The 24,568-nt window shown below is 42.3% G+C and overlaps 1 protein-coding gene across 7 annotated transcripts in view; it reads right to left on the reverse strand.

Moving 5' to 3' along the window:
* Positions 1-18,936: 18,936 nt before the first annotated feature.
* RBMS1 (RNA binding motif single stranded interacting protein 1) overlaps positions 18,937-24,568 on the reverse strand; it is a 213,935-nt gene continuing 208,303 nt past the window's right edge. For all 7 annotated transcript variants that reach the window (XM_043488054.1, XM_043488053.1, XM_043488056.1 and 4 more), the window contains 3 exons: positions 23,763-23,843; positions 22,373-22,457; positions 18,937-21,558 (listed from right to left, as the gene is read on the reverse strand). In XM_043488054.1, coding sequence (XP_043343989.1) covers positions 22,380-22,457; positions 23,763-23,843 — 159 coding nt within the window. In that variant the 3' untranslated portion in view covers positions 18,937-21,558; positions 22,373-22,379. The remainder of the gene's footprint in view (positions 21,559-22,372; positions 22,458-23,762; positions 23,844-24,568) is intronic.

Genomic DNA, 24,568 nt, shown 5'->3' on the forward strand with positions numbered 1-24,568 from the left:
TCATCTGTGTGTATCTTGTGGGTGGTGGAATATCAGTACTGTTCATTTCTAACCCTCTGTGATCCCATCAGCCTTCAAAGGGCTTTTCCTTCCCTATAATTGAGGTCAATGTTCACTCTTTTGCTCTTTAGGTGAGCTCAGGTGTGAGGAAACATTTCTATTTGAAATTCAAGGACTGAGTTAATTTTTGCCCTGGAGATGTTATTCCTTCTCTGCAAAAGTCATTTCCTCTGTGGGCTGCCGCAGCACAGGATAGCATCCATTTCCCGAGTGGACAACTCCACTGTATGCTGAGCGTGGTGCTCTGTTCCCAAGTGAGAAATAGAAAGGCCTGTAGGACATGCTAGAAACCCAAAATGCTATTTTATAATGTTATTACAAAAGAAAACCACTAAAGATGTCTCTCATCTGAAGGCAATAAATATTACTTCCTGTGGGTCAGAGAACCAAGTATTCATGGAGTTGCCTCTTTTGGATGCTTTTCTTCTGTTTCTATAAATTGATGAGATTTTATTTATTGTATCCCCTCCTTATGCTTAACTCACAATGATAATGCTGATGAACTTTCACTGAAATCTGCTGTCTACAATGCAAACATCCCTGCACACTCCTTGTTGGGCTTGCACCCATTTTCCTGTTGATAGAAACACACACACTAGCTCCCCTGACATGAGCAGTCACCACTCGCTGCTCACTGCTTGGCATTCTTCAGGATCAAGTGACATAAGCCGGGCTGTATGTGGGGAGCAATGCTGGAAAATTCCTTTGATGTTGCGCCTTGTGACACTCAATGACTAAATCCAAGCTTTTGCTATTTGACCAAATGCCAAATGTGCTAGTTCCTGAATATCTATGATCTTATAGATAGCTGGGTGAAAAAATAAGAATAGACCATCAGAAAAAAGTATTTCAAAACTTTTGCAGGGCTAATTAAGGTGAACTTTGATTAAATGGAGAGTTGGTTGAAACAAGTATTCTAGTTAATTAGGAGCTAAGGCATAATGCTTAAGTAATTCACTTACTATATACAGTGTCATATATGTATAAGGAATTAGGAAGGGAAAAAGGGGCAAAAGTTCACATAGTGGTTTTATTAAAAGCATCTTCTGGTTATATTTTACCCATTATTGTTGGAAATCTTGTCCTATTTCTTTCCAGTCCTTCTTAATGCTTATTTTTCTTGGTACAAATGATTCTGCATATAATCACACAAAATGTGTATTTTGAATCCATTTCTATTCATTCACAGTATAAGAATTTAAGCATCTTCTAAGCATCTAAATTTCATTATTTACTTAAAATTTAGGTTGTTTCCACTTGCTTTCCATGACAAAAATATACTATGAAAAAATACCTTTACACATGAAGATTCCCCCTCCCTTTTTTTTTTTTTTTAATATTTTCAATGATAAACTCATATGTGGAATAATTGGATCAAAGAAGATAGCATTACCTACACAGTGTTGTCAGTAGTTGCATTGCAACTACTTTCCAAAGGAGCTATACCAACCTATGCTTGCATATACCAATCAATGCTTTCATTGTTTGACTTGAAGTCTCTCCTTACTATTTCCATAATTATTGGGCTTCTATTTGTTTACATTTTTTGCCATTATAACAGGAAAAATACTTTTGAATAAAAAATAAATGTAACACCCATCATGTACTGAATTCACATAATAACCTTACAACGTTAACAGCCTATAGATGAACAGGTACCAGGAAAGATTAAATGGCTTGCCAAGTGGGTACAATATTACCAGAGCTGGAACTTGATCTTGCCTCTTTTGAGTCTAGACCTATTGTGTGCTTCATTCTACTACAACTGCCCCTTAAATAACCAGGTAGGTCTGGGCTAATGCGACCTCCAAGAGAAGCTTGGAGAGGCTCCGTGGTTGGTGTGTATAATGATGGAATTGATTCCAAATGGCTTTGTTCCCTTAAAAACAAAACATCATCTGAAACAGAGTGTGGTTTTGATTAATTTCTGCATGCTGTTTCACCCTCCTACATGCACATTAAAGAGATTAAACAAGAAGAAGAATGTTTTTCAACAGTGCTCAAGTGTTGGAGTACTTTAACTAAACTCAGATATACACGAGTAACACCAGTGGAAGTTGTTCATGTGTATCTGAGACAGAATGTGGCCTTTTGACTTCAGTCTATTAAAGACAAGGAAATTCATAGTTAAAATTCCACTCTTAGCTCTCCAGCCAAGATAGGTATGGACCTGGCCACAAAACATGAAGGACAAGGCTGCCACAAGGCCCAGGAATCTGTTTGCATCATAGACCAGGGCAGGCAAATCTCAGTAAATCAAGGTCTCACCTTCATTCTTCAAAAAGCCCGTGGGACGAAAGTGTGTGCTTCATCCTTTAACGTGAGAAATCTGGTTTTGCTGGAGCATGATGTGTGGAGAAAATGACAAATGCTTCCTGGTAAGAGGGAGTTTGGATGCCCTAGGTACCCATTAGGAAGTCATCTGGGAAAAATAATTTGGGATCATGTGACCTTTTTATTCTTTGCAGGAGTGAAAAGAAGGAAAACCTAGTTGGGAGGCCATAGTCATGGAACATGGTGGCATCTGCCAGCCTTGCTTGGCTCCACCGAGTGTGGCTCTGGGCAGAGTACTTGTGTTTTGATTCAGCCAGAGGTTCCTGGGTTTAGAAGGTCCCCTGTGAGTGGAGCAGGAGGCTGAATAGTGAAGGAAAAAACTCAGGAATGCGCTTACCTCACTGAGATTACAAAACACCATTAATCTCTACTCAGACCACAACTGAATGGACTTTAAAAACAAAGCTTAGGAACTTCCCCGGTGGTCTAGTGGTTGAAATTTGCTTTCCAATGCAGGGGATGTGGATTTGACCCTTGGTCAGGGAACTAAGATCCCATATACCAGAGGGCAACAAGAGAAGCCCCCAGGCCACAATGAAGACCCAGCGCAGTAAAAAAAAAAAAATTTTTTTAATAAACTAAAAATAAAAATATACGTTTAAAAAATGACAACAAATTCCCAGTATCTAAGTCACAAAGCTAACAACTCTGAATGTGGGTTATTTCACAAAGTGAAATGAAGTCTTTCAGTCGTGTCCAACTCTTTGTGACCCCATGGATGGTAGCCTACCAGGCTCTGGGTCCATGGGATTTTCCAGGCAAGAATACGGGAGTGGGCTGCCATTTCCTTCTCCAGGGGATCTTCCCAACCCAGGGATCAAACCCAGGTCTCCTGAGTTGCAGACAGACACTTTACTATCTGAGCAGCAGAAAGAATTATCTTATCACCATCACAGACTCCTTTGGATAATTGCGAAGAAGGATGGCTTCTTCAAGCATTCAGATAATCTCCTCTAGGGGCTTCTCTAGGGAGATGAAGCTGGTTTGGTGCATCCTTCAGTGCTGAGAAGGCGATTTAGAATCACAGCTGGTAAAGAATCTGCCTGCAATGTAGGAGACTTCAATTCCTGGGTCAGGAAGATTCCCTGGAGAAGGCAACAGCTATCCACTCCAGTATTCTGGCCTGGAGAATTCCATGGAAAGGGGAGCCTACGGACTACAGTCCTTAAGGTCTCAAAGAGTCGGACACGACTGAGCGACTTGCACTCACTGTCTTTAAGGAGAAAAGCTGGGAACAGCAGGATGCCTTTGTAGGAATGCAGAGAAATGAACAGCTCTCCGGGTCCCAGTTTCTGTGACCAGATTTTAATTTTAATCAGTGAGGAATCCTGAAAAAAAAAAACAATAACAGAAAACAGCTGGGAAGCAGCATTGATTTCAAAGTCACGACAGTGACATTCACTCCATCAATGTATTTTCATAGCCCCTGCCTGAAAGACCAGGCAATAAATATTCATTCGTCCAGAGCTCTGCCTGGAGCTGGGTTCTTGTTTTGTTGGTGGCATTTAAGAGAAGGCGTGCTGAGCTGAGTGCCAGGGGCATTTTCCTGTAGTCTAGTCTAAACAGCTATTTTCTCTGACGTGACTAGGATGTTTTCTGTCACCTCCAAATATTAGACAATATGATAGCAATTTTTCCAAGGTTCGTGGCCTTGGTGACAGTCAAGCGTGCGGGAAGATGCAGGCGGGGGTTGGAGGAGAGGACTGACTGCTTCCGCCCGGGCCAGGCCAGAAGGCGGAGCCGGAGAAGAGCCACTCTCCTTCTGTCTCCTGTTTTATTTGGAAGGCTTTCCTCTGCGTTTTTACTACTGGGTGGTCCTTGGGCCTCCCACCACATTCCAAATATTTCCAACCTCTCTGAGAGGTGGCAGCTCTTCCTCAGGAGCGGACCCCCTGGCTCGGGCGGGAGGCTGGGTGGCACTGGCGGGCCCTCGGGCACAGCATTCCTTTCTTGTGCTCTCCCCCTTGTCTGGCTTTGAAGTCAGTTGGAACAAGAGAGAATTGTGAGCCTGAAGTTCTAAGATTTTGGGTACAGTGGGTTTTTCTTTTGCAGCCCTTTCTGCTGGAATGCTCAGTGGTCTCCAACTTTTTGGATGACTCACCTGAATCAGCAAAAGACATTAAGCAGATTCTCCCAATACTGTTATTTATTTATGGCTAGGCATATACCATTGAACTAATACCCTGTTTCTTAAAAACGCACAGAGACTGCTTCTTAAAGTGAAATAATATTAAGTTCTTTGTTTTCTCAGTGGCACAAACATCCTTTTTCCCTTTCCTTTGCCATTAAGGTTTGCCATTAACGGGCTTCTCAGGTGGCACTAGTAGGAAAGAACACGTCTGCCAACACCAGAGAGGTAAGAGAGGTGGGTTCAATCCCTGGGTCGGGACGATCTCCTGGAGGAGGGCATGGCAACCCACTCCAGTATTCTTGCCTGGAGAATCCCATGAACAGAGGAACCTGGCAGGCTACAGTCCATGGGCTCACAAGAGTCTGACATGACTAAAGTGACTTAGCGCATATGCATGCTGTTAACATTGTATGTTCATTTTGTATTTCTATGCCTCACTGGAAAAGCTTATGTTACCACTTGGTGATTTGATTCACATCATCTACGCACAGTTTATTCTGATACTTGGTTAGTGACTATTGTATCTAAAAGCAATGCATCAAAGATGTGCAAGAAATGCATTGTTGTCTGTAATGACTCCATCCTGACAGGTTTTAGGGCACATCTACCAACTAGGCAAAGATTCTGTTGGAAGTTAATTAAAAATTTTCCATCATTTTTTTTGGCTTCAACCAATTGCTCTCATAATCTAGTGAAAATGTACTCTCCATTGCCCACACCCAGAGAAAGTGAAAAGGCAAGGAAGCCTTGTCGAAGCACCATTTTTGTAGATAGATTGATTAATAGCTAGAGATATGTTCAAAGCTCTCTAAAATTATACATTTAAAAGGTTTTTAAATGATTTTTTAACTCCCACTTCCAAGTTTTTAAAATGGGTATTTATCAGAATTTTTAATGGAGAAAACATGGTTTTCAGAAATTATTTATACAATGATGGAATATTGTATATATAAATATAAATATTCATTTCCAGTGTGTTCTCCCTAAAGCATGAATTTCTTTTTCTGAGCTGTCACTTTCTCATTCCCTGGTAGGAGGGTGTCAGTGCTTCCTGGGATCCACAGATTTGGGGTCTTTATTTACGCCGACCTCACCACTAGGCTGCATATTCCAACAGCTTCTTGTCACCAAAGGAAGTTTCAGAAAATGTCTTTCACACAGTAAGATGGCAGGATGAACTGTCCTGGCCTGTGTCTGCTGGGTGACATTGTGTTTTAGGAGCAAACCATGCAAACTGCTGGGAACAAGTGGATCGGTCTGAGCTCCTAGTAGTAACTGCTGGTGCACATGAATGGAGTAATTGAAGTGAGTTTAATAAAGATAATCTCTTATATTATATTTATCATATTATGTTCCATTATAATAAAAGTGAAGTGAAACCAGCCAGCAATAGCAGGGAGCCCTTTCTCTCTTCCCCTAAGCCTGGAGTCCGGGGAGGGAGCAGAGACACAAGCCAGGGAGAGAATTTTGACTCTAGTACAGGGGGTGGTGGTCTGCACCTGTGATTTTGGTAGATGGACTATATTAGTTTGCCCAGAATGCCCTAACAAAGAATACAGTTGAGCAGTTTAAACAATGGAAATTAATTTTCTCACAATTCTAGAGCCTAGAAGTCTGAGATCAAGGTGCTGGCAGGGTTGGCTTCTTCTGAGGCATCTCTCCTTGGTTTAGAGATGGCTCTCTTCTCCCCATGTCTTCACATGGTCCTCCCTTTGTGCACGTATCTGTGTGTCCAAATCTCTTCTTCTTATAAGGACATCAGTCATATTTGACTAGGGCCCACCCTATGACATCCTAAGTCACTTCAGTCATGTCTGACTCTTTGCGACCCCGTGCACTATAGCCCACCAGGCTCCTCTGTCCATGGGATTCTCCAGGTAAGAATACTGGAGTGGCTTGTCATTTCCTCCTGCAGGGGATCTTCCTGACCCAGGGATCAAACCCATGTCTCTTGTATTGGCAGGCGGGTTCTTTACCACTAGCACTACCCTCATTTTAACTTAATTATCTCTCAAGGAGTGATTTAGTCACTTGAGTTGTGGTCAGCTCTTTGTGACCCCATGAACTATATAGCCCGTCAGGCTCCTCTGTCCCTAGAATTTTCTAGGCAAGAATACTAGAGTGGGTTGCCATTTCTTTCTCCGGGAGATCTTCCCCATCCAGGGAATGAACCTGGGTCTCCTGCATTGCAGGCGGACTCTTTACCAACTGGGCCACCAGGGAAACTCCAGTTACTTCTCTAAAGGCCATATTTGTAAATACTTGCTGAGGTCCTGGGGCTCAGGCCTTCAAGTTTGGATTTAGGTGGGTACATAATTCAACCCCTGTATCAGGATATGGCAACACACTTCAGTATTCTTGCCTGGAGAATCCCATGGACAGAGAAGCCTGGCAGGCTACAGTTCATAGGGTCGCATGGAATCAGACACGACTGAGGCAAACTTAGCATGCACACATGCACAATTCAACCCATAATGGTGACACTGTCAATCTGTGGGCCGCAAGGGAGAAGTTTGGGCAATAAGACTTGATCAGTCTTCTCTCCAGCCCACTGGATGCAGGTAGCTCACACTGGTCAACCCCAGATAGAAGCTGGAAGCAAGGGAGACTGTGTGATGCCACCCTGAAGGTCAGTCTCATAAGATACAGAGAGTTACAAAGAGTAATCTGGAGGAGCAAACAGTGCTGAACTTAGAACACAGATTTCATTGATCTATAGAGTTATAAATAATTTAACAAAGAAGCAAAGAAGCTAGATAAACCAGTGTATTTGACTTTGTGGATTGCAAAAGAGATGTTGGTTTCAGACAATGGCTGTTAGGAGGTTTGGCTTTGTGGAAATAGTTTGAAAATCTTGCATAGCACTAGTCCTCGTGAGAATTAGAAAAAGACATACCTGTGGGCAGACACATTGGAGGAAAAAAGACTTCAAAAGGATTGAGTGGTTGTTTTGGTGAGCTTGTCATTTACCCTCCTCAGTCAAACACCCTCCCTGCGTGGCCCTGGGCAGCCACCCTTACCATGGACTCTGATTCAGAGCCTGTGTGCCCTGGGCCCCTCATTCCAGCCCCTCATCATGAAGAACTGGAAGGACAAATTTTGATGTCACCTCTTGCTACACCTTGCACAGTGGCATCCTTCTAGTTCACATGGGAAGAATCATTAAGCTATAGAAAAAATCCAGATCTATCCACTGGCTATTTTATTAAATCGAGTCCCCTTTGCTGGCAGTTTCTGGCTGACTTGAATTTAAAGAACTATTTGGTGGATCTTCCATCTAATGGGAGCCTTTAGTGTCATTTAGATAATTGTTCCTTGTTAGCATACCGGTCACCCCATTTTAAGTGTTCGGGGTTACTAATAAACATGAAGTTTGCATATAACCATTGGACTTTATTACCCATAAGGCAGAATATAGTGCACAGTGAAAATGCTGTGCTCTGCATAACTCCAGAGGGTGCCAGTCACATAGTCATTGTAGATTTATATGGTTATTTTGACAATTGCCTGGCAGATGATGGTACAGAGTTCCAAGAACTGGGTGCCTCCTGCATCTCCAGTTGTTACAGAATTGCTGGCTGGGTAAGAGGCAGATTAGGTAGCTGGGCGTGGGGACTCCATTGGGCACTGGTGAGGGGTGGGGAAAGGGAAGGACCCAGTGAAGACTAAGACGTGGTCTAAACTTCTCCATACAGTGAAGAGCAGGAAACCTGGGTGCCCCCCCCACCTTAGCCTCACCTTCAGAATAATGCCCAGATGTACCACCTCCACCTGCACTGCTCCCCCTCATCCCCACTGCCCACTCACCTCCCTCTCAAGTGCTGTCTGTGATTGAGGAGTGAAAGGTCTGGAAAAAGAACACCCCACACCCCACACAGGTGGGGGCAACGTGAGACTTCTGCAGCTTTTCTTTGTGCGGAAGGGCTGAGACTTGGAGAGAACCGTGAGAGCCACTGGCCAGCCAGGAGTGGAGGAGAATTGCTGAGGCTGAGGAGAAGGAGTCAGGGGGGGACGGGGGTGGAGGGTGACAAGGGCTGGCCCAGGAGCAGCCTGGTGTGTTCCACAGCTCCCACGGACATCTGTGGATGCCACGGAAACGACATTCCTAAGGGGGAATGGCATCCTTGCTTAGTTAAGCCTTGTTTCTTCTTTTCAAGAGAAAGGAGGGGAGCTATTTTTCAGTGTTCACAGCTGTGAAGCCAACACAACTCTACATGGGGCGCTATCGTGGTTATATCTTGACCCTCACCTTCCAAGTCCTGTGAGGGCTAGACCCCTCTGCGATGGGTCTTCATCCCCCCTGATCTTTGCCAGTACTCACCTCTCACCCCCTGGACTCTTACTTGTAGTTCTTGCTTTTTGTCTTGTTTTGTTCTAAATCTCAAGTAGAAGCATTCCTTGCATGAAAGAAAGCGGTTTCACCTAATCTTAGGGTCAGTGAGGACCACTTTGAAAACATTTTGGCATTATCCTATAAAGCTGAAGCTAGGCATAACCCTATGATCCAGCAGCTCTACTCCTGGGCACATGTGCGTTTAGTAGCTCAGTGGTGTCCAACTCTTCGTGACTCTTTGGACTCTTCTGTCCATGGAATTTTTCAGGCAAGAATACTAGAGTGGGTTGCAATTTCCTCCTTCATGGGATCGTCCTGACCCAGGGATCAAACCTGCATCTGCTGTGTCTCCTGCATTGCAGGCAGATTCTTTACCCACTGAGCTATCAGGGAAGCTGGGTGTATACCTTGCAGAAATACAGGCACAGATGCACTGAGCATTTTCATCATAGCATGTTCAGAACAGTCAAGAGCTCCCATGTCTATCAAAAATAAAACAGACACTCTTTGGTATATTTCTACAATGAAATACTATGTAATGATAAAAATAAATTACAGCTAAGCAAAAATGCATGATTAAATCGTCAAGATAGAATATTGAGCAAACATGTCAGATACAACAAAATATTGAACGCACAATTCCATTTATACACAATTCAAATAAAGACAAAACTAAATATTTTAGGGAAGCATATTTAGATGATATAATCATAAAACTGAGGACATGAACAATATAGTCTGTGTAGTGTTACCTCGGCTTCCCAGGTTGTTCAGTGGTAAAGAACCCCCTTGCCAATGCAGGAGATGTGGGTTCTATCCCTGGGTGGGGAAGATCCCCTGGAGAAGGAAATGGCAAATCACCCCAGGATTCTTGCCTAGGAAACACCATGGACAGAGGAGCCTGGTGGGCTATAGTCCATGGGGTCCCAGAGTTGGACATGACTTAGCAACTAACCAACAAGTGTTACCTGATGAGTGGAAGGAGGGTTTGATGACTGTCAAGAGGCACCATGGTGGGGGTGGCCAAGGCAAGGGGCTGAGTTCTATTTCTCAAGCCGAGTGGTGGTCAAGGGTACTCATTTTGCTATCAGAGTTTGAGCTGTACATCTATGGCTTTGCACTTTTCTTAGCTTATTTCACAGTTGTAAAATAGTCCAAAAGAAGGCAATTATTTATTGCCTAATTATTCTCAGGGAGTTTAGGTACTGAGTTGAATAAAGGAGAAATAGAAGTTATCCAGGTTGGGGAGGCCATCCTAGGAGTGAGAGGAGAAGGGGTAAAGGTGCAGAGTACAGAAAGCTTCTGAGATTTTTAAGTTCAAGTTGGGAGTGTGGCTGGAGGTGAGACCCCAGATGGTGGAAATGAGGCCGTGAGGGAGTCAGGCATTTCGACTCGGTGGGCTGTGGAAGAATCTCAAGCAGAAGAAAGGAATTTCAAGAAGAGGAGGCCTGTCAACAGTGGTAAGTGCAGGCAGGATCATTCAGAGCAGGATTGAAAGTTCCCTGACTGCTGTCCCGCTGGGATGAGAACAGTGCAGTGGAGAGCTGGGGCCGACCCCAGGCCACAGGGGGAAGACGTGGGAGCCAAGATCGGAAGTAGAGCATCACCCCGGCCAATGCTGCTGGAAGGACCAATTGGAGAAAAAGAAATGAGATGGTTTAGATTAGTGAATTCACTCTTTCTCCATGACCATAAAAGGTGGTAGTTCTTTTCATTCTCAAAAACTCAAAAGTATTTATTTCAGAGACTTCAGAATTAACTCATGGGTAATGAGATGATTCACCTTTAAGAAATTATTCTGGTGCTTTTTGACGCTGGAGTGGATTTACTATTGAAGCATGGAAAAACACCTGGGGAAATCAGGGGGTTGCTGCACTGGAGTTTCTACAGGAGGGTGGATTTGGGGCCTCAGAGATGGCAACTCAATGTGGGCATCTTAGAAATATCTCTCTCACCAACTGACTGCACACCAAATTTGGTGGCTGAGAGCTTGTGAGAAACCAGTGTGTTTACCAGGTCCTCAGGGACAGCTTTGCGAGGTCAGTAATGTCAATCATTGGAATCATCTTATCTTCCTTTTCTTCTCCTCTGGTCACACTGTCTAATATTAGTTTTCCTACCTAAGACCCTTTCTTCTTTTTTTAAGTGTATTTTCTGGTTGGTAGGTAGATTATTATGATTTTTAAAAATTATTTATTTTTAATTGGAGGATAATTGCTTTATAATATCATGTTGGTTTCTGTCATACATTAACCCTAAGTCACGATTTTCTTCTTCCCCTCTTTCTCTTCTTTCTGCCATCCTCTCATGTCTCTATGTCTCCTTTGTGGGTTTTCCACTGGTGTGCTGCAGTCCGTGGGGCTGCAAAGAGTCAGACACAACTTGGGGACTGAACATCAACAACAACAAAAACAACTTTCCTGTTCTTCAACTTTCTGTTTCAAGCCTTTTACCATGTTCCATCTGACAGTGGGAGGAAAGCAGATGTCACTGGGGCAAATTGAGGGCATCACAGAGGCCCTCTTCCCCTGGAGAGCACTCACCCTCTATGGCAGAATGACAATGCCTATCCCCCCTCCCCCCCATGTTGGTTCTGTCTCCCTCTGGGCAGAGTGGAAGAACCAACTTCCTTCCCACCACCGACTCTCAGGCAGAGGGAGGTGTCACAGCCGGAGCAGGAGGGCAAGGCTGAGGCACCTGTCAGGCCGAGAGGGTGTCAGAGATGGGAGGTTGGTCACACACTGGGGATCTGATCAGATGAGCACGGGTATCAAGGAGTTGGAAGCCAGGTTCCTTGATGTCAGAAAAGAGACTTACAAAGAAGGGAAAATGAACGCTGTCATGTTGGATTAGACTTGGAGGTCTGGATGTGCAGACATATGTTTTTCAATATGTAGAGATCATGGAGTAAATGCAGATGTAAATGTGGGTTGCACACCTACACACATGCACACACACACACACACACACACACTCTTTAACCATATTCACTGATGGAGCTGGAGAACACTGACATATCAGTAGCAAAGATAATATCTAGTACCCAAATCTTACCTTTCAAGCACCATTCTCTGCTAAAAGGAACTGGAAGTCTTTGGAGAAATGGCTGAATCCAGGACTGGAACAGGGAGAGTTCAAGGCGAACTTGGCACATCTGGTTGAGCCAGCAAGCAAGAAAATGCTTGAAGAATCATGGGGACCCATCTTTGAAAACACATAAGCTAGCTTGCAGGAGTTAGAGTTTCCACTTGCCAAGTTAGGGACAATTTGAGCATCAAAATGAGTGATGACTGTAATGGATTAGAACTCATTGAACAAAAAGAAAACCCTGAGTCCCTACTTAGAGAAATAAATCAATGAATAAATTCAAGTTTGAGGAAGTTAAGCATATTGACATGTTTCAAAGTATCTCCCCACAAACTAATTATTAATTGCAAAGTGGGAAATAGTAACTTTACAGGGGAGACACCTGGGAGACACCACTTTAAGTGATCAAAGGGAACATCATCAATAATGAGACAAATTGAAATCATGCACCTCCCAGAGGGATGCAGTGAGAACACAGCTCCATTTTGGTGATGTTCTTGCCGAAGGGGAAGAACCACACAGAACCGTCAAACCAACCAATCTGAGGACACTCTGCAAAATAACCCACCCGGAATCTTCAATTGGGTCCAAATCACAGAAGTCAACTAAAGACTGAGGAGATATTTCAGACTGAAGGAAACTACAGGAACACAGATGACTAAAGTCAATGCATGATTTCAAATTGGATCTTTTTACTACAAAGGCATTACTGGAACACTTAGTGATCTATCAGCAAGACTTTCCTTATTTTGATGGTTGTATTGTGATCATGCAGGAGAATATCCTTGTGTGTAGAGGGTCATGGAGCATTGGGTGGATAATTTGCTTTTTTAAAAAATAATTTTTATTTATTTTTGGCTGTACTGGGTCTTTGTTGCTCTGTGTGAGCTTTCTCTAGTTGCAATGAACAGGGGTTACACTCTAGTTGTGGTGTGCTGGCGTCTCTTCTTGCAGAGCATGGGCTCTGGGGCACGTGGACTCAGCAGCTGTGGTGTATAGGCATAGTTGCTCTGCAGCATGTGGGATCTTCCCGGGTCAGGGATCAAACCTGTGTCTCCTGCATTGGCAGGGGGATTCTTTACCACTGAGCCACCAGAGAAGCCCCAATAATCTGCTTTCGAATAAATCAGGATAAAAGCTTTTTGGTACTGTACTTGCAATTTTTATGTTTCAAAAAAATTTTTTTTTGAAATTAAGAAACAAATTCAATGGCATCACCACTTTGGGGAAAAAGAGACAGATGTTGTGAGGTAAACACAAGATTCCCACTGAGAAAACATGAGAAATTTTGTGTTCATGGTGGGCTGCACAAGGCTGGACTTTGATGTCCTCGGAGTTCCCTATGCTCCTTCCTCAGCTCTCAAGGGTCCTTTGATGAAAAACTAGAGAAGCAGTATTATTTTGAGTTTTTGGAAGGTTTCAGTATTAGGTAATGGAACGCGCCATGATCCTGCTTCTCAGGCCTTGCCACCAATGAGCAGTGAGTGTCTGCCCAAACCAGCCCACCCAGCCACTCCCCACCTGGGGAAGTCGGGGGTGGGGTGCTGCTTCTGGTGGAAGGAAGAAACTAGGAAGAAATGGGCATAGGGCCTCAGGCATCACGGGGAGTGCTCAGTAAGAAGCAGGATGATTTGGGGCCGGCACCTTTTTTTCCATTGAGGGGCTGGATGTGGAAGTGAAAGGGGCACTTGGAACATTTGTGCTGTTGCAAAGCAGAGATTTGTCTCTCAGAAGCAGAGCAACTGGCTTGGTGAGAGCAGTGAAATATACTGCATGAGAACATTTGAGAAGAGACCTAGTTGAGAACATTCATTACGAGTCTATAGCCTTCCAGAGTTACTTTCGTGGACTGGTGCTTTGGGATGCTGGCCTTGGCTTTCATTGAGGGGCCTTACCTGAAACCACCTTGGAAAGTGCAGCTGTATTGGCACAGAAAGGCGACACAAGACACTGCCCAGTGCTTCCTCCAGGCGTCCCTATCTAAATCTAGTAAACACCTTTTCCCAGAGGATCTGGTAGTCTTTGTTCTCTTTGCCTAGATGTGTGTACCTTTCTTCCTTTTCACTCTGGCTGCCAGGAAACTCAAAACCATTGACTTTCAACGATAGGGATGACGGAGGCCTTTTGGCTTGCAGAGCTACATCCTATGCTCTTCTTATCTCTTTTAACCGTTAATGTTCCAAGCCCCGATTTTTACATTTGTTTTGTTGTTTGTTACATTTGTTTCTGGCAAGTTGCTTCAAACCCTTGTAAAAATAATGGTTTGTAAAACAAACAGAGACAGATAGAAGAATCACTGGGATAGTGAAAGTTGAGGGAAACAAAATCTTCTCTATAAACCTGAGTTAAACATTAGGAAGAACATCATGCATATAGCAAGAACGGAAGTTCCTTTGGTATTTCTTAGGCAAGGAGGCCAGGAATAATACACATAATTATTCTGCATATGTCAAAGCAACGTGTAACAAAGTGGATATGATGAGACTGCTGGATAGATATCTGTGAAGAAAGTAAAAAATATGAGTTCTCAAGATAACAATGTGTCGACATGGGAGGGATGGCTAGAAAACTACACAGGTGATTGCAAATCCACAATCTTGTGTGTGCAGAATACTTGACCAAGGCAGGTAAAAGAAGATGACACTATTAGGAAATATATTACACTTCACTGTTTACTACAAAACAAAACAAGATGATACTTTCTTGTTACACATCCCAAGACTTTCAGAACAGGAGTGACAAAGTCAACTCTTCGGACATCTGCTCCGTCTCACTCTGCAAGGCCAGAGCTACAACAGACTTCATTTGTCTGCCTGACAATTTCATCTGTCAGAAGGCAGAGGAACTAGGGAGGAAATGGCTGCTTTAGAGTAAATTCTCATCAGTGAAAAAGGAACTAACTGGTTGGTAATGTGAAAATGACAAGAATCTCAGGAGAGCATGTTTATGTGCTCATAGAACTCCCAAAGCTCTTTATTTAGATCACACTTTGGTTACTCCTCCTTGAAATAGTGTCACTTACATACTGTCTCTCTACAAGAATGTCCGTTGGGGACTGGGACAACATCATGCCATCTTTGTGTCTTCCGATGTCTGGTGCAGTACTTTTTAATGCAAGAAATTAATCGAATGCACTGAATTGCAATATAATGAACATAGCTATTTGCATACTTTCAGGATAACCTGACAAGTTTCTTTTGAAACTTTTCCCCCCTGATTATAGAATGTTTTTATTGTAGACAACTAGATTTGGAAAAGTATGAGAAAACACAAACTTTCCATAATTTTTTCACCCATATGTAAGCACTTGGAAGTACCTCCTCCTCATCTTTTGTAAATATTGCTTCATAATTAAGATCATACTGTATCTACAGTTCTGTGCCTGAGTTCTATTTACCTTATATTCTTTTTTAAAAAACTATTATTTTTGACTGTGTTGGCTCTTCATTGCTTTATTGCTGGCTTTCTCTAGTCATAGCGAGCAGGGACTACTCTTTGTTGGAGGGCATGGGCTTTTCATTATGATGGCTTCTCTTGTTGCAGAGCATGGGCTCTAGGGTGTGTGGGCTTCAGTATGTAGCACACGGGCTCAGTAGTTGTGATTCATGAGCTTAGTTGTTCCACAGGCATGTGGAATCTTCCTGGAATGAAATCTTCCTGGACCAGGGATTGAACCTGTGTCGCCTGCATTGGCAGGTGGATTTTTATTCACTGCGCCACCAGGGATGTTCTTTATATTCTGTATTTCACGCCACGGAAATGTTTTCATTTAAAAATGACTATAGCATGTCTTTATTAGAATCAATCGTTGTGACAAAAACAAAACAAAACCAAAAACCCACAGGGTTTTTAATTGGCTGCAAGCTTTAAGAACTGAGATGTCAAGAAGGAAATGATTTCATCTGCAACAGAGGGACAGGGTTTTCCTGGGGTTCTGGGTTTTATCCTGAGTCACTGTGGTCCATCTGGAAGGTGAGCTGCTGGTGTGGAGTGTGGAGCCACAGCTAATGAGGGACAGTTAAAGCTGCAAGGAGTGTTCAACCCAGAGCTCTGTGGAGCCAGAGTTGTCCACATTTGAGGGATGACTGACTTGTCTCATTTCTAAAGATTTTTAAAGCAAATGCCATACATTAAAAGACTTTTTTTGGGTGTACAGCACTATGAATTTTCCCACATATACAGATTTGGGTAACCACCACCATCAGGATAAAAACAGGTTCTTCCTCCCCCAAACTCTCCCGTGCTATCCCTTCATGGTCACAGCCTCCTGTCCTCATTAACTCCTGGCAATCACTGACATGTCCTCTGTCACTATGCTTTTGTTTGTTCAGAAACGGGAATGATGGACTTAACTCTGTGGCATCTCAGTTGGCAGAACTAATAAAGCTGATCGATAGGTAGAAATTAACAAAGATGCAAACTTGACTTTTTAAGCAAGTTTGAGAGCTGGTCCAAGATACAGGAAGCCAAGAAAGGTGGGAAGTGCCCCGTACCTATAAGTATCCAAGCAGAAGTGATTTCAGGAATCCTAGAGGGTAGGAGATACCTGTAGTCTCCTTTATAGCTATCTGTGTAAACGAGCAGTGGAATAACCTAGACCAAATCTAAAAACACAATAGTAATTTAAAAAAAATGAAGGAATAGCATGAGCTTGTATTTAATCCAAAGCCACCTGTTTTCAATTCTGAGCAGCCCAGAGACCTGCCAGCACTTTCTTGCACTTGGAGTCATAAGGTCTGGCAAGGTTTTTGGCTCCCTCCCTGACTCCAGCTTCCTTGAGTCTTAAAAGTCACGAAAGTTACTTGCCAGTCTCAGCAACAATGCTCTCAGAAGAGAACTGCCAGCGCTGGGCAACATTTCTTACCATTAACCCCCAGTTCAAGAACCCTGTAATCCCCAGTGGTGTGCACGCCTCAATTTCCACCAGCAGCGCCCCGCTCCGAGGCCGGGGTCTCCTGCCTTCGGATCGCACATATGCAGGTGAAGAGTGACAAAGTCCTCCCTCTAGTGGTTTAAGTGGGAACACTCCCAGGCCCTGTTAAGATCCAGGGCATCAAGACGGGAGACAATCTGGAGCCATTCCACAGGACCGAAATTCCATCACCTGGCCAGGATCACCCACAGGAAGGATGGGCGCACAGAACCACCCCCTAGCTGTGCGCTGGACCGCCCGGGCATCGCCCTGCAGCCTGCCCAGGCTGCCGCGCGGGGCCGCCGGTGTCCCCCTACTCCCTTGCTTATCTAATCAGGTTGCTATTCAAGGGAAAGAAACTGCCCGGCTTTTCTTTAACTCTGGCTCTGAGTTTTCCTTCTTCATCTACTTGTCATCTTCTGAAGCTTTTCGTGCATTGAGGGAGGGTGGTGGTGACTAGTCTGTGATCTTTATCCAAGGCCCCTGGATCTTCTCCTTTTTGGCTATTTCAGTGGAATGAGGCTGCTGCGGTCTCATCTGAACATTTTCCAGCCCCTGCTCAGGCTGGGAGGCATGGCCTTTCCGTGTGACTTTTTAAGCAGCATTTATGAAATTTGAGAGGAGGTGGAATGCAGGCTCCAGTGCCCTTGAAAGGCATGGATGGTGGGGAGAAAACGGGGCTCCCATCCGCCACTGCTCTCTCATCTTAGCCCACAGAGAGGGAAGGATGCACACCAGGGAGCCGCTGCCAGCTTCCTCCCTGCCTTCCAAGGCAAGAATTCCACCCCGCTGCTTGGACCCTGGCCATCTGACAAAAGAAGGAGTCCCGGCCCCTGATGATGACCGGAGGAGCCTGGGGTTAATCCCCAGGGGTGCCGCAGGTCCTCTTTCTATGTGTGAGCGATAGCTCTTTTTTTTATTCATCAGCAATCTGGCTTGCTCAGCCCTGTTGCTCAGATAGAAAAGGTCCTCTGAAAAAGCATTTATCAGTTTCTGTATGAATGACAGCCCCTGGGTGTCCCAGGACTCCAATGACATGAGGCATCTTAAAAGAACAAAAATGAGGTTAACAAAACCTAAGGAGCCCAGCAGTATTTTTTTCCCTGTCTCTGGTTGGTGGTCCTATGAAGGAGCATGGGGACCCCAAGGATGCGACAGACCACAAGATCACGCTGCTTACATTCTTGGCAGCTTGCCTTCATCTCAACGAGGCCACACTTGGCTCCTGTCCCAACATCTTCCCCTCTGATGCACTGGTTATCATCAGAGAACCTGGCTTCCTTTACTCAAGGAGCCAGCGAGTACTGGGGCTTTCTCGGCTGTGGCAAGTGAAGCAATCTAAACCTCTTGTATTTAATTCACATATCCCATTGTCCACGTTGCATGGGAGGCAGACATAAATGGGAGGCTACGGATATTTTTCTTGCCCATTCCTTTCATCAGGACAGAGTCACTGGGCAGCAGAAAAAGAAACCTTTATAACTACACTAAAATATTTCATTTACCTTGGGTAAAAGTCAAGTTCTTATACTAAGAGTCTCTCATAAAGCATGTCAGCGTGGGAAAGAGAGTTCTGTCTTTCTTACATGAATGTTGCACCAGAGCCTCCTACTGGGAACAGCCAAACGAGGTCACTAGAGGAGGCCCAAGTCATCAAGGCAGGGGTAAGACCATCTTGAAATCCTTACCTGTGAACCTGCTTATCAGACAGTGACAGTTTTTATTCTGTCCCCCTTGCTGGGCAATTGACAGTACCACAGTCAAAAGGAAGCAGGAAGGAAGGAGGGAGAGAGGGATATGGTTCTTTGACCTTTCAGAACAGACCAAAGGTGGAATTTGCTGAGGGAAACGTGGTGAGCTAATGGTTGTCCTTGTGTCCATGAACTGAAATAGCCAAAAATGAGAGGGTGGGATGGTTTTTCCAATTCTTTTAAAGGAAATGTATTTTGAATACATATTGAATCTAAAATAATTTTCAACTCAATTTCCAACCAATTCACTGAACAAGGAAGAGATCAGAAATGAAATGAAATTCTGATATACATTTAATCTAACCTAAAAAGAAACTGACAGGAAAAATAAAATTTCAGATGTTTTTTATTCAAAGGTTCTCAAAAGAAATAAAACAGAAAAAAGCTAACAATCTGATCAAATGTACAGTTCAAAAATGTCTTTTGGCGTTTAACAACAAGTCCTAGGAAAGAAAACTACAGTTATCTTGAACCGGACAAATAAGTTACCACTGGCAAGTTTGTGGCACTAGTAAAACAAAAATAAAAAATTAACTCTCTTGATCATATAGATATCTCTATGAAAATCTTTTTTTTTCAATCTGTACAAAAGGTCTTTCTTCATAAATTAATTTTTTTTATAATTTAATGGCTGTCTACTATGTGATGTTTAACTGATTTTTTTTTTTCTTTTTTTATGTACAGAGGTTATGTTTCCCAAATCTTACCCAGACGAGTATGGCACTTAGTTCAGACATTTCTAGCAGCAGATTTTCCCTCCTCTCTAACTGAGCTATCAAATTTCTGTCTTAACTAATGCAAAAATATCAAGTAGTGAGAGACCCAGGTTTATAACGTACTAGGTACAAAGAGGGTGCTGCGTTCGGTCTGGACTTTCACAAAGCAGTAATATTCCAGGGAGCATAGAACCAATAATACCACAACTTTAAAAAAAGGAAACAAAACAAAAACAAAAACACATTTCTCTTATGACTATGTAATTTTCACTAGAATCTACACTTCTCAGAGCAGCAAGGACTTTTGAAACTATGAAATGTCACTGACATCTATAATCAAATACAAGCATAAATTTTAAGAACTAAAAAATACTCGAAAGAAATAACTGCTTAGGCCTAGCTCCTGAGCTAGGAAGGATTTGGTCTGTGGAAACAGGGAGGGCCAGCAACCTGTCCCAGCACAAAAGAAAATAAGATTCTGAGGTAGATAACTGATCACACGCGGTTGACCAGACAGGTACACAGTTTTGGAAGACAACTTAATTTACCATTGCTTTTCAAACATATGCAATTGTCTTAATAAAAGAGCTTTAATAACAGTGAATTATCTTCTAGGTACTAAAGTAGAAATAACTTGTGTATTTATGAATCAGGAATTTCATAGTTTCAAAATTGGTTTTTCTTTACACTGAACACTTGTAGTGATGATGTAAAGTGTGGCACTGCTTGGATCCAAATCTTCCTTCATGCTTTTTTGTTTGTGTGTGTCCATACATCAATTAAAATTAGAAAACCTAAATGCAAAGGTACAAAAAAGGCACATTCTCCTAACCGCAAACTGGTCCGGCAAAAATAAAGAGCACAGAAGATGTGATGCTGAGACTAGTTGGAGCTACTGGTTACTGGCTCTTCGGTCTTTGGTGAAGTTACCTTTAAAAGTGCCAAGTAATTTTTATTTCTCAAATTTACGTCATAGAGAGAGCTAGTAGCCAATCGTTTTGCTTCTATTCATATCTCAGCTTTATGTTTGAAGATAAATCCTTACTTTTAGCTTTTGCCATTTAGTTGCAATAGCAACATTTTTTCTTCTCGGTTTGCCAGATCTCAGGCATCATTCTCATTCTAAAGCACTATCATTAGTAAAAACGAAGGACAAAACGTTCGGTGACTCCCCTCCCCCGCCCCCCACCCCCGCCCCCACGCTACCTACACTAAATCTAGAACATCAAGTTAGTTTTTTTTTTTCCTGAAAAAAGGCAAAAAAGACTTTACATTGCATCATACAGCAGATATCCTAAATCAGTCAAACTATCAGAGGAAACTGTTGGCATACAGCCTTACAAACAATTCACCCTATTAAAAGTTCCCCAGTCAGAAAATGTGTTTCACACAAAACAGTTTTCCCTTCTTGCATTTCACTACCTTACACATTATATGAAAAATCATTAAAAACACCTACTACATATTTAAAAAAGCCAAAATTTCAGCAACTTTTATTGACTACCTTTTAAAAGCCCTATGCTGCTGTTTTACAAGGCATAATAGACCAGCCCATTTGGTCAAAGCATTCTACATCATTAGTTTGAACTAACTTTTACTGAAACAGCTACAGCATCAAAAGAGTTAAGGCAAATTGGAATTCATAGAAAAGGATAAGACACTTCACACGACGTGGGAAGGAAAACGGAAAGCTAAGAAAAGAGACACTGGCGGTAACACTCTCACTGCAAGCACAGAACACCAGGGGTGAAGTCGGACTATTTAAACGTCAGAAAGCCCATTTCATACAGCGGAAAAAAACACAAACGAAACACAAAATGAACAAAACCACAAGAATCCGGTCATGCACTTGAGTAAGTTTCATGGTCTTTGTGCATACCCAGAGAATTGAAGTTTTCTTTTCTTTTTTTTTTCCCTTTTTTCTTTTTTTTTTCTTTTTTTTGCATCATAACATTTGATAAAAATCTTTTTTTTTTTTTTTTTTTTTTTTTTTTTGTTTTTTGTTTTTTACTAAAATAAACCTGTTCAGGGGAACAGCTACTAGATGAATTTAAGGGTTTTATGCACCTTATAGAACTTATAGCAAAAATAGTTTTAGTTGATTTCATTATAAATAACGTTTTCAAGAACCTGTGCAAAACTGTCAATAATTTCCTAAAGCACAATTGATCAGAAAAATCCATGATTGTTCAGCCTTCACAACCTTCTTCATGTAAGAACACCCTTCTGTACATCTGGAAGAGAAAAATATAAAAAACAATTGCTCTTGTAACATTTGGTGTAACAGACCATAGAGCTTTGTCATCTCTTTCTTGTTTTAAAAACACATATGTTTGAGAAAGGATCTGCTCATCACTGGTGGTAGGTCAGTAAATGCAAATTCTGGAACTGAGGGTCACTTTCTTTGTCCCGAGTCCACCTTTCAAATCTGAGGCCTGCAACATACTTCACCAGGGCAATCTAGAAACCCAAGTGTTCTATGTTCCACACAGTTGTTCAATGTAATCTGCATGGCAGAGTGACAAGTTTTGAGATATGTGGTCCAAGTGAGAGTGGGGAAAGCAATCTATCAATCTAAGGATACTCACATTTGATTCTGTCAAGATAATGCTAATCTTGTAACACTAGACTAAGCAAAATCTTACACTGTTTTTTCTTCAGTCTGTGAGCATTAAAATAATATAAATATAGGAGATATATATATATACTCTCTCACACACACATATCTATCTATCTATCTATATAAATGTAGGACAAATTTGGTACCTGGCATTCTCTGATTATGTTACTGATTTTGGGGGCAGATAGGGAGGGAGAGAGAGCAAACATACATTTTATTTCAATATAAGGCACTGTTCTTTTTGGACAGAATACTTAATTTACAAGACCACAAAATCACTAATCTTAAGATTTCAGTAACACTGGATTCCCTTGCCATGACTGAAGCAGCGTGACCAGACCTGAGTTGTTCTAAGTATCATTCTGATAAAATCATCACAGCCTTTCCTTGACTTGAGCCCTACAGTGATGGAGATCGTTCCCTCATACCTCACAGTTACTTATTGGGTTGAAAGGTATATGGAGAATGGTCATTAGACGTCTCCACAGTCACCTGCTGCTGACCACTCGCCTCCTACAACAAAGCAGAACAGATGAGACATGTGAGCAATGAAATCCAAACTCTACTACCCAGATTGGACTGAGTCCCACATCGTAAAGACAAGCGCTGCTTACAAGTGATTTTCTTAATGTCATATAGAGCCTTCAAGGTTAATTACTTCCCTAAGGAGTTTAGATGTCTGATAGACCCAAAGAACCTCTTCCAACTTGTATGAGGTTGTCTCTTCACATCAAACTACAATTTATTAAACAAATCTCTTATCCTTTGGGGCCAGATGTGACTTGGACCTCAGTAATTTCAGATTTTACAATCTGAAATATAGTATGCATATGCTGTGTATCACCAATGATACTTAGCGGGGTCTCAGACTGTACCTTATGATCAAACACATTAACAGTCTGTGCTGAAAAGTATGAATATACAGTGTAAATGGGGCAAAGATCTTGTCTTGTGTCAGTTCAGCTGGGCTTCTGCCACAGGTCAGGTTTTTGCTGAAGTAGTTACAAAGAAAATTCTTAAGATTTGTTTGTTTCAGCACTGCAGATATGGATTGTGGGTCCCAGTAACTGTGGTTGCCAATAACTGCACAAATTTAAATCATTTAGAGGCAAACAAAACAAAACAAAACATCCTACCTCCCCTGTCGTCCTAGGGCTGTTTTTGGAATTGGAACCTATGGGATGTGACTAGCTGATGGGATCGACCGGGTTGATGAATTTCCTTAGAATTTCAAGGATACTTTGCAGGAAAACACTATGCTTTCTGCCCACCTTGAATTCAAATGTCAGATTTCTTCCATATTAATATCATACCAGTATCTTCTGTAATAAGAACTATGAATTATTTAGCTCTATTAAGTATTCTACAAAAACAGGTATGGTTTGTTCTTTATCCCTGTTAAATTCTGAAATATTTTTTCCAAGTATTTAATTATAACAGATTTTTATAATTATTATTATTGATAAAATCTTTGGTACCAGGACTGCAAACTCCAGCTTTATCTTAATTTGCCTGGAAGTATCATTTTATAGGAGACAGGATAGAGACTTGAGGGGGTAATGAAATGTGCTACAAGCTTAGAAAATATTAAAATATTTCAGGGAGCCCTGGGGGTGTGGCCTGGATATTGCCATGCTAATCTGTATGCAGAGAATTATATTTCATAGTTGAAAACAACTCTAAGCATACACTCCCTCTAAACTCAGTTCTTTATGCACATGTTTCAATTTTGATTTGATTCTTCCTTGAGTTCTGATTTACCCACTTCTGAAACTACTCATTGCCATCCATAATGGCCACTGGATGGTGTGTACCAACCTCCACAGGAACTGCCGCCGTCTGCACATGTGTGTATTGTGGCAAGTAGGCCCCTTGCATAGCTGATGTGGCAGGCATGTACTGAAAAGAAGAATACAGTCAGGGTGGCCAATGACAAGCCATGGGTGAAGATCATTACAGCTTCTCATCCTCAATAATTCAATATCACTAATGTGCTATTTTAATCTAGAAAATCTCTGCTTCAAAGAACCTCATTCATTTCCAGCAGCTGCCTGAATTAGAATTGTTCCCGTAAGTGGAGACCCAAGAAGTAAATGCCTTAGATCTTCAGCGGGTCACTGAAAAATGGGGAAAAAATGGAAAACGGACCCTTGCTTTCCTGATGCTGAAAATTATCCTTCTCCAAAGGCAGGAGAGATTTCTCATTGGATGTATGTGGCCCTGGTTTAGACTTGACGACCTGCTGCTGTTGGCTGTGAATGTAAGCAAAGAAAATACTACCCTTTGTTCTGTTAAGTCACCACAGATACGGTCTCAATTAAAAGCCTTTGGTCATCTTACCATCTAAATGCTACACATGTCAACCCTGGAAATTAATCTGATATCAGCTCAACTCCATACCCAAATGCAACCCTGGACTTGGGGAAAATAAGTCAATACTATGATTGTGATTCAGCGCCCCTAAAACCCATACAAGTGGAAGTAAGTGAGGAAAAATCCCCTGCCTTTATTACCATGTATCACGTTCATCTTTGGCTTCATGAGCCCAGGTCTGCCAGTGTGAATGAATGATACCAGTTATTAGGGCTACAAGTGGTCTTGTATGGAAGCTATACTCTGATACA

Source organism: Cervus canadensis, chromosome 15 (genome assembly GCF_019320065.1).
Source record: "Cervus canadensis isolate Bull #8, Minnesota chromosome 15, ASM1932006v1, whole genome shotgun sequence".
Lineage (NCBI taxonomy): Eukaryota > Metazoa > Chordata > Mammalia > Artiodactyla > Cervidae > Cervus > Cervus canadensis.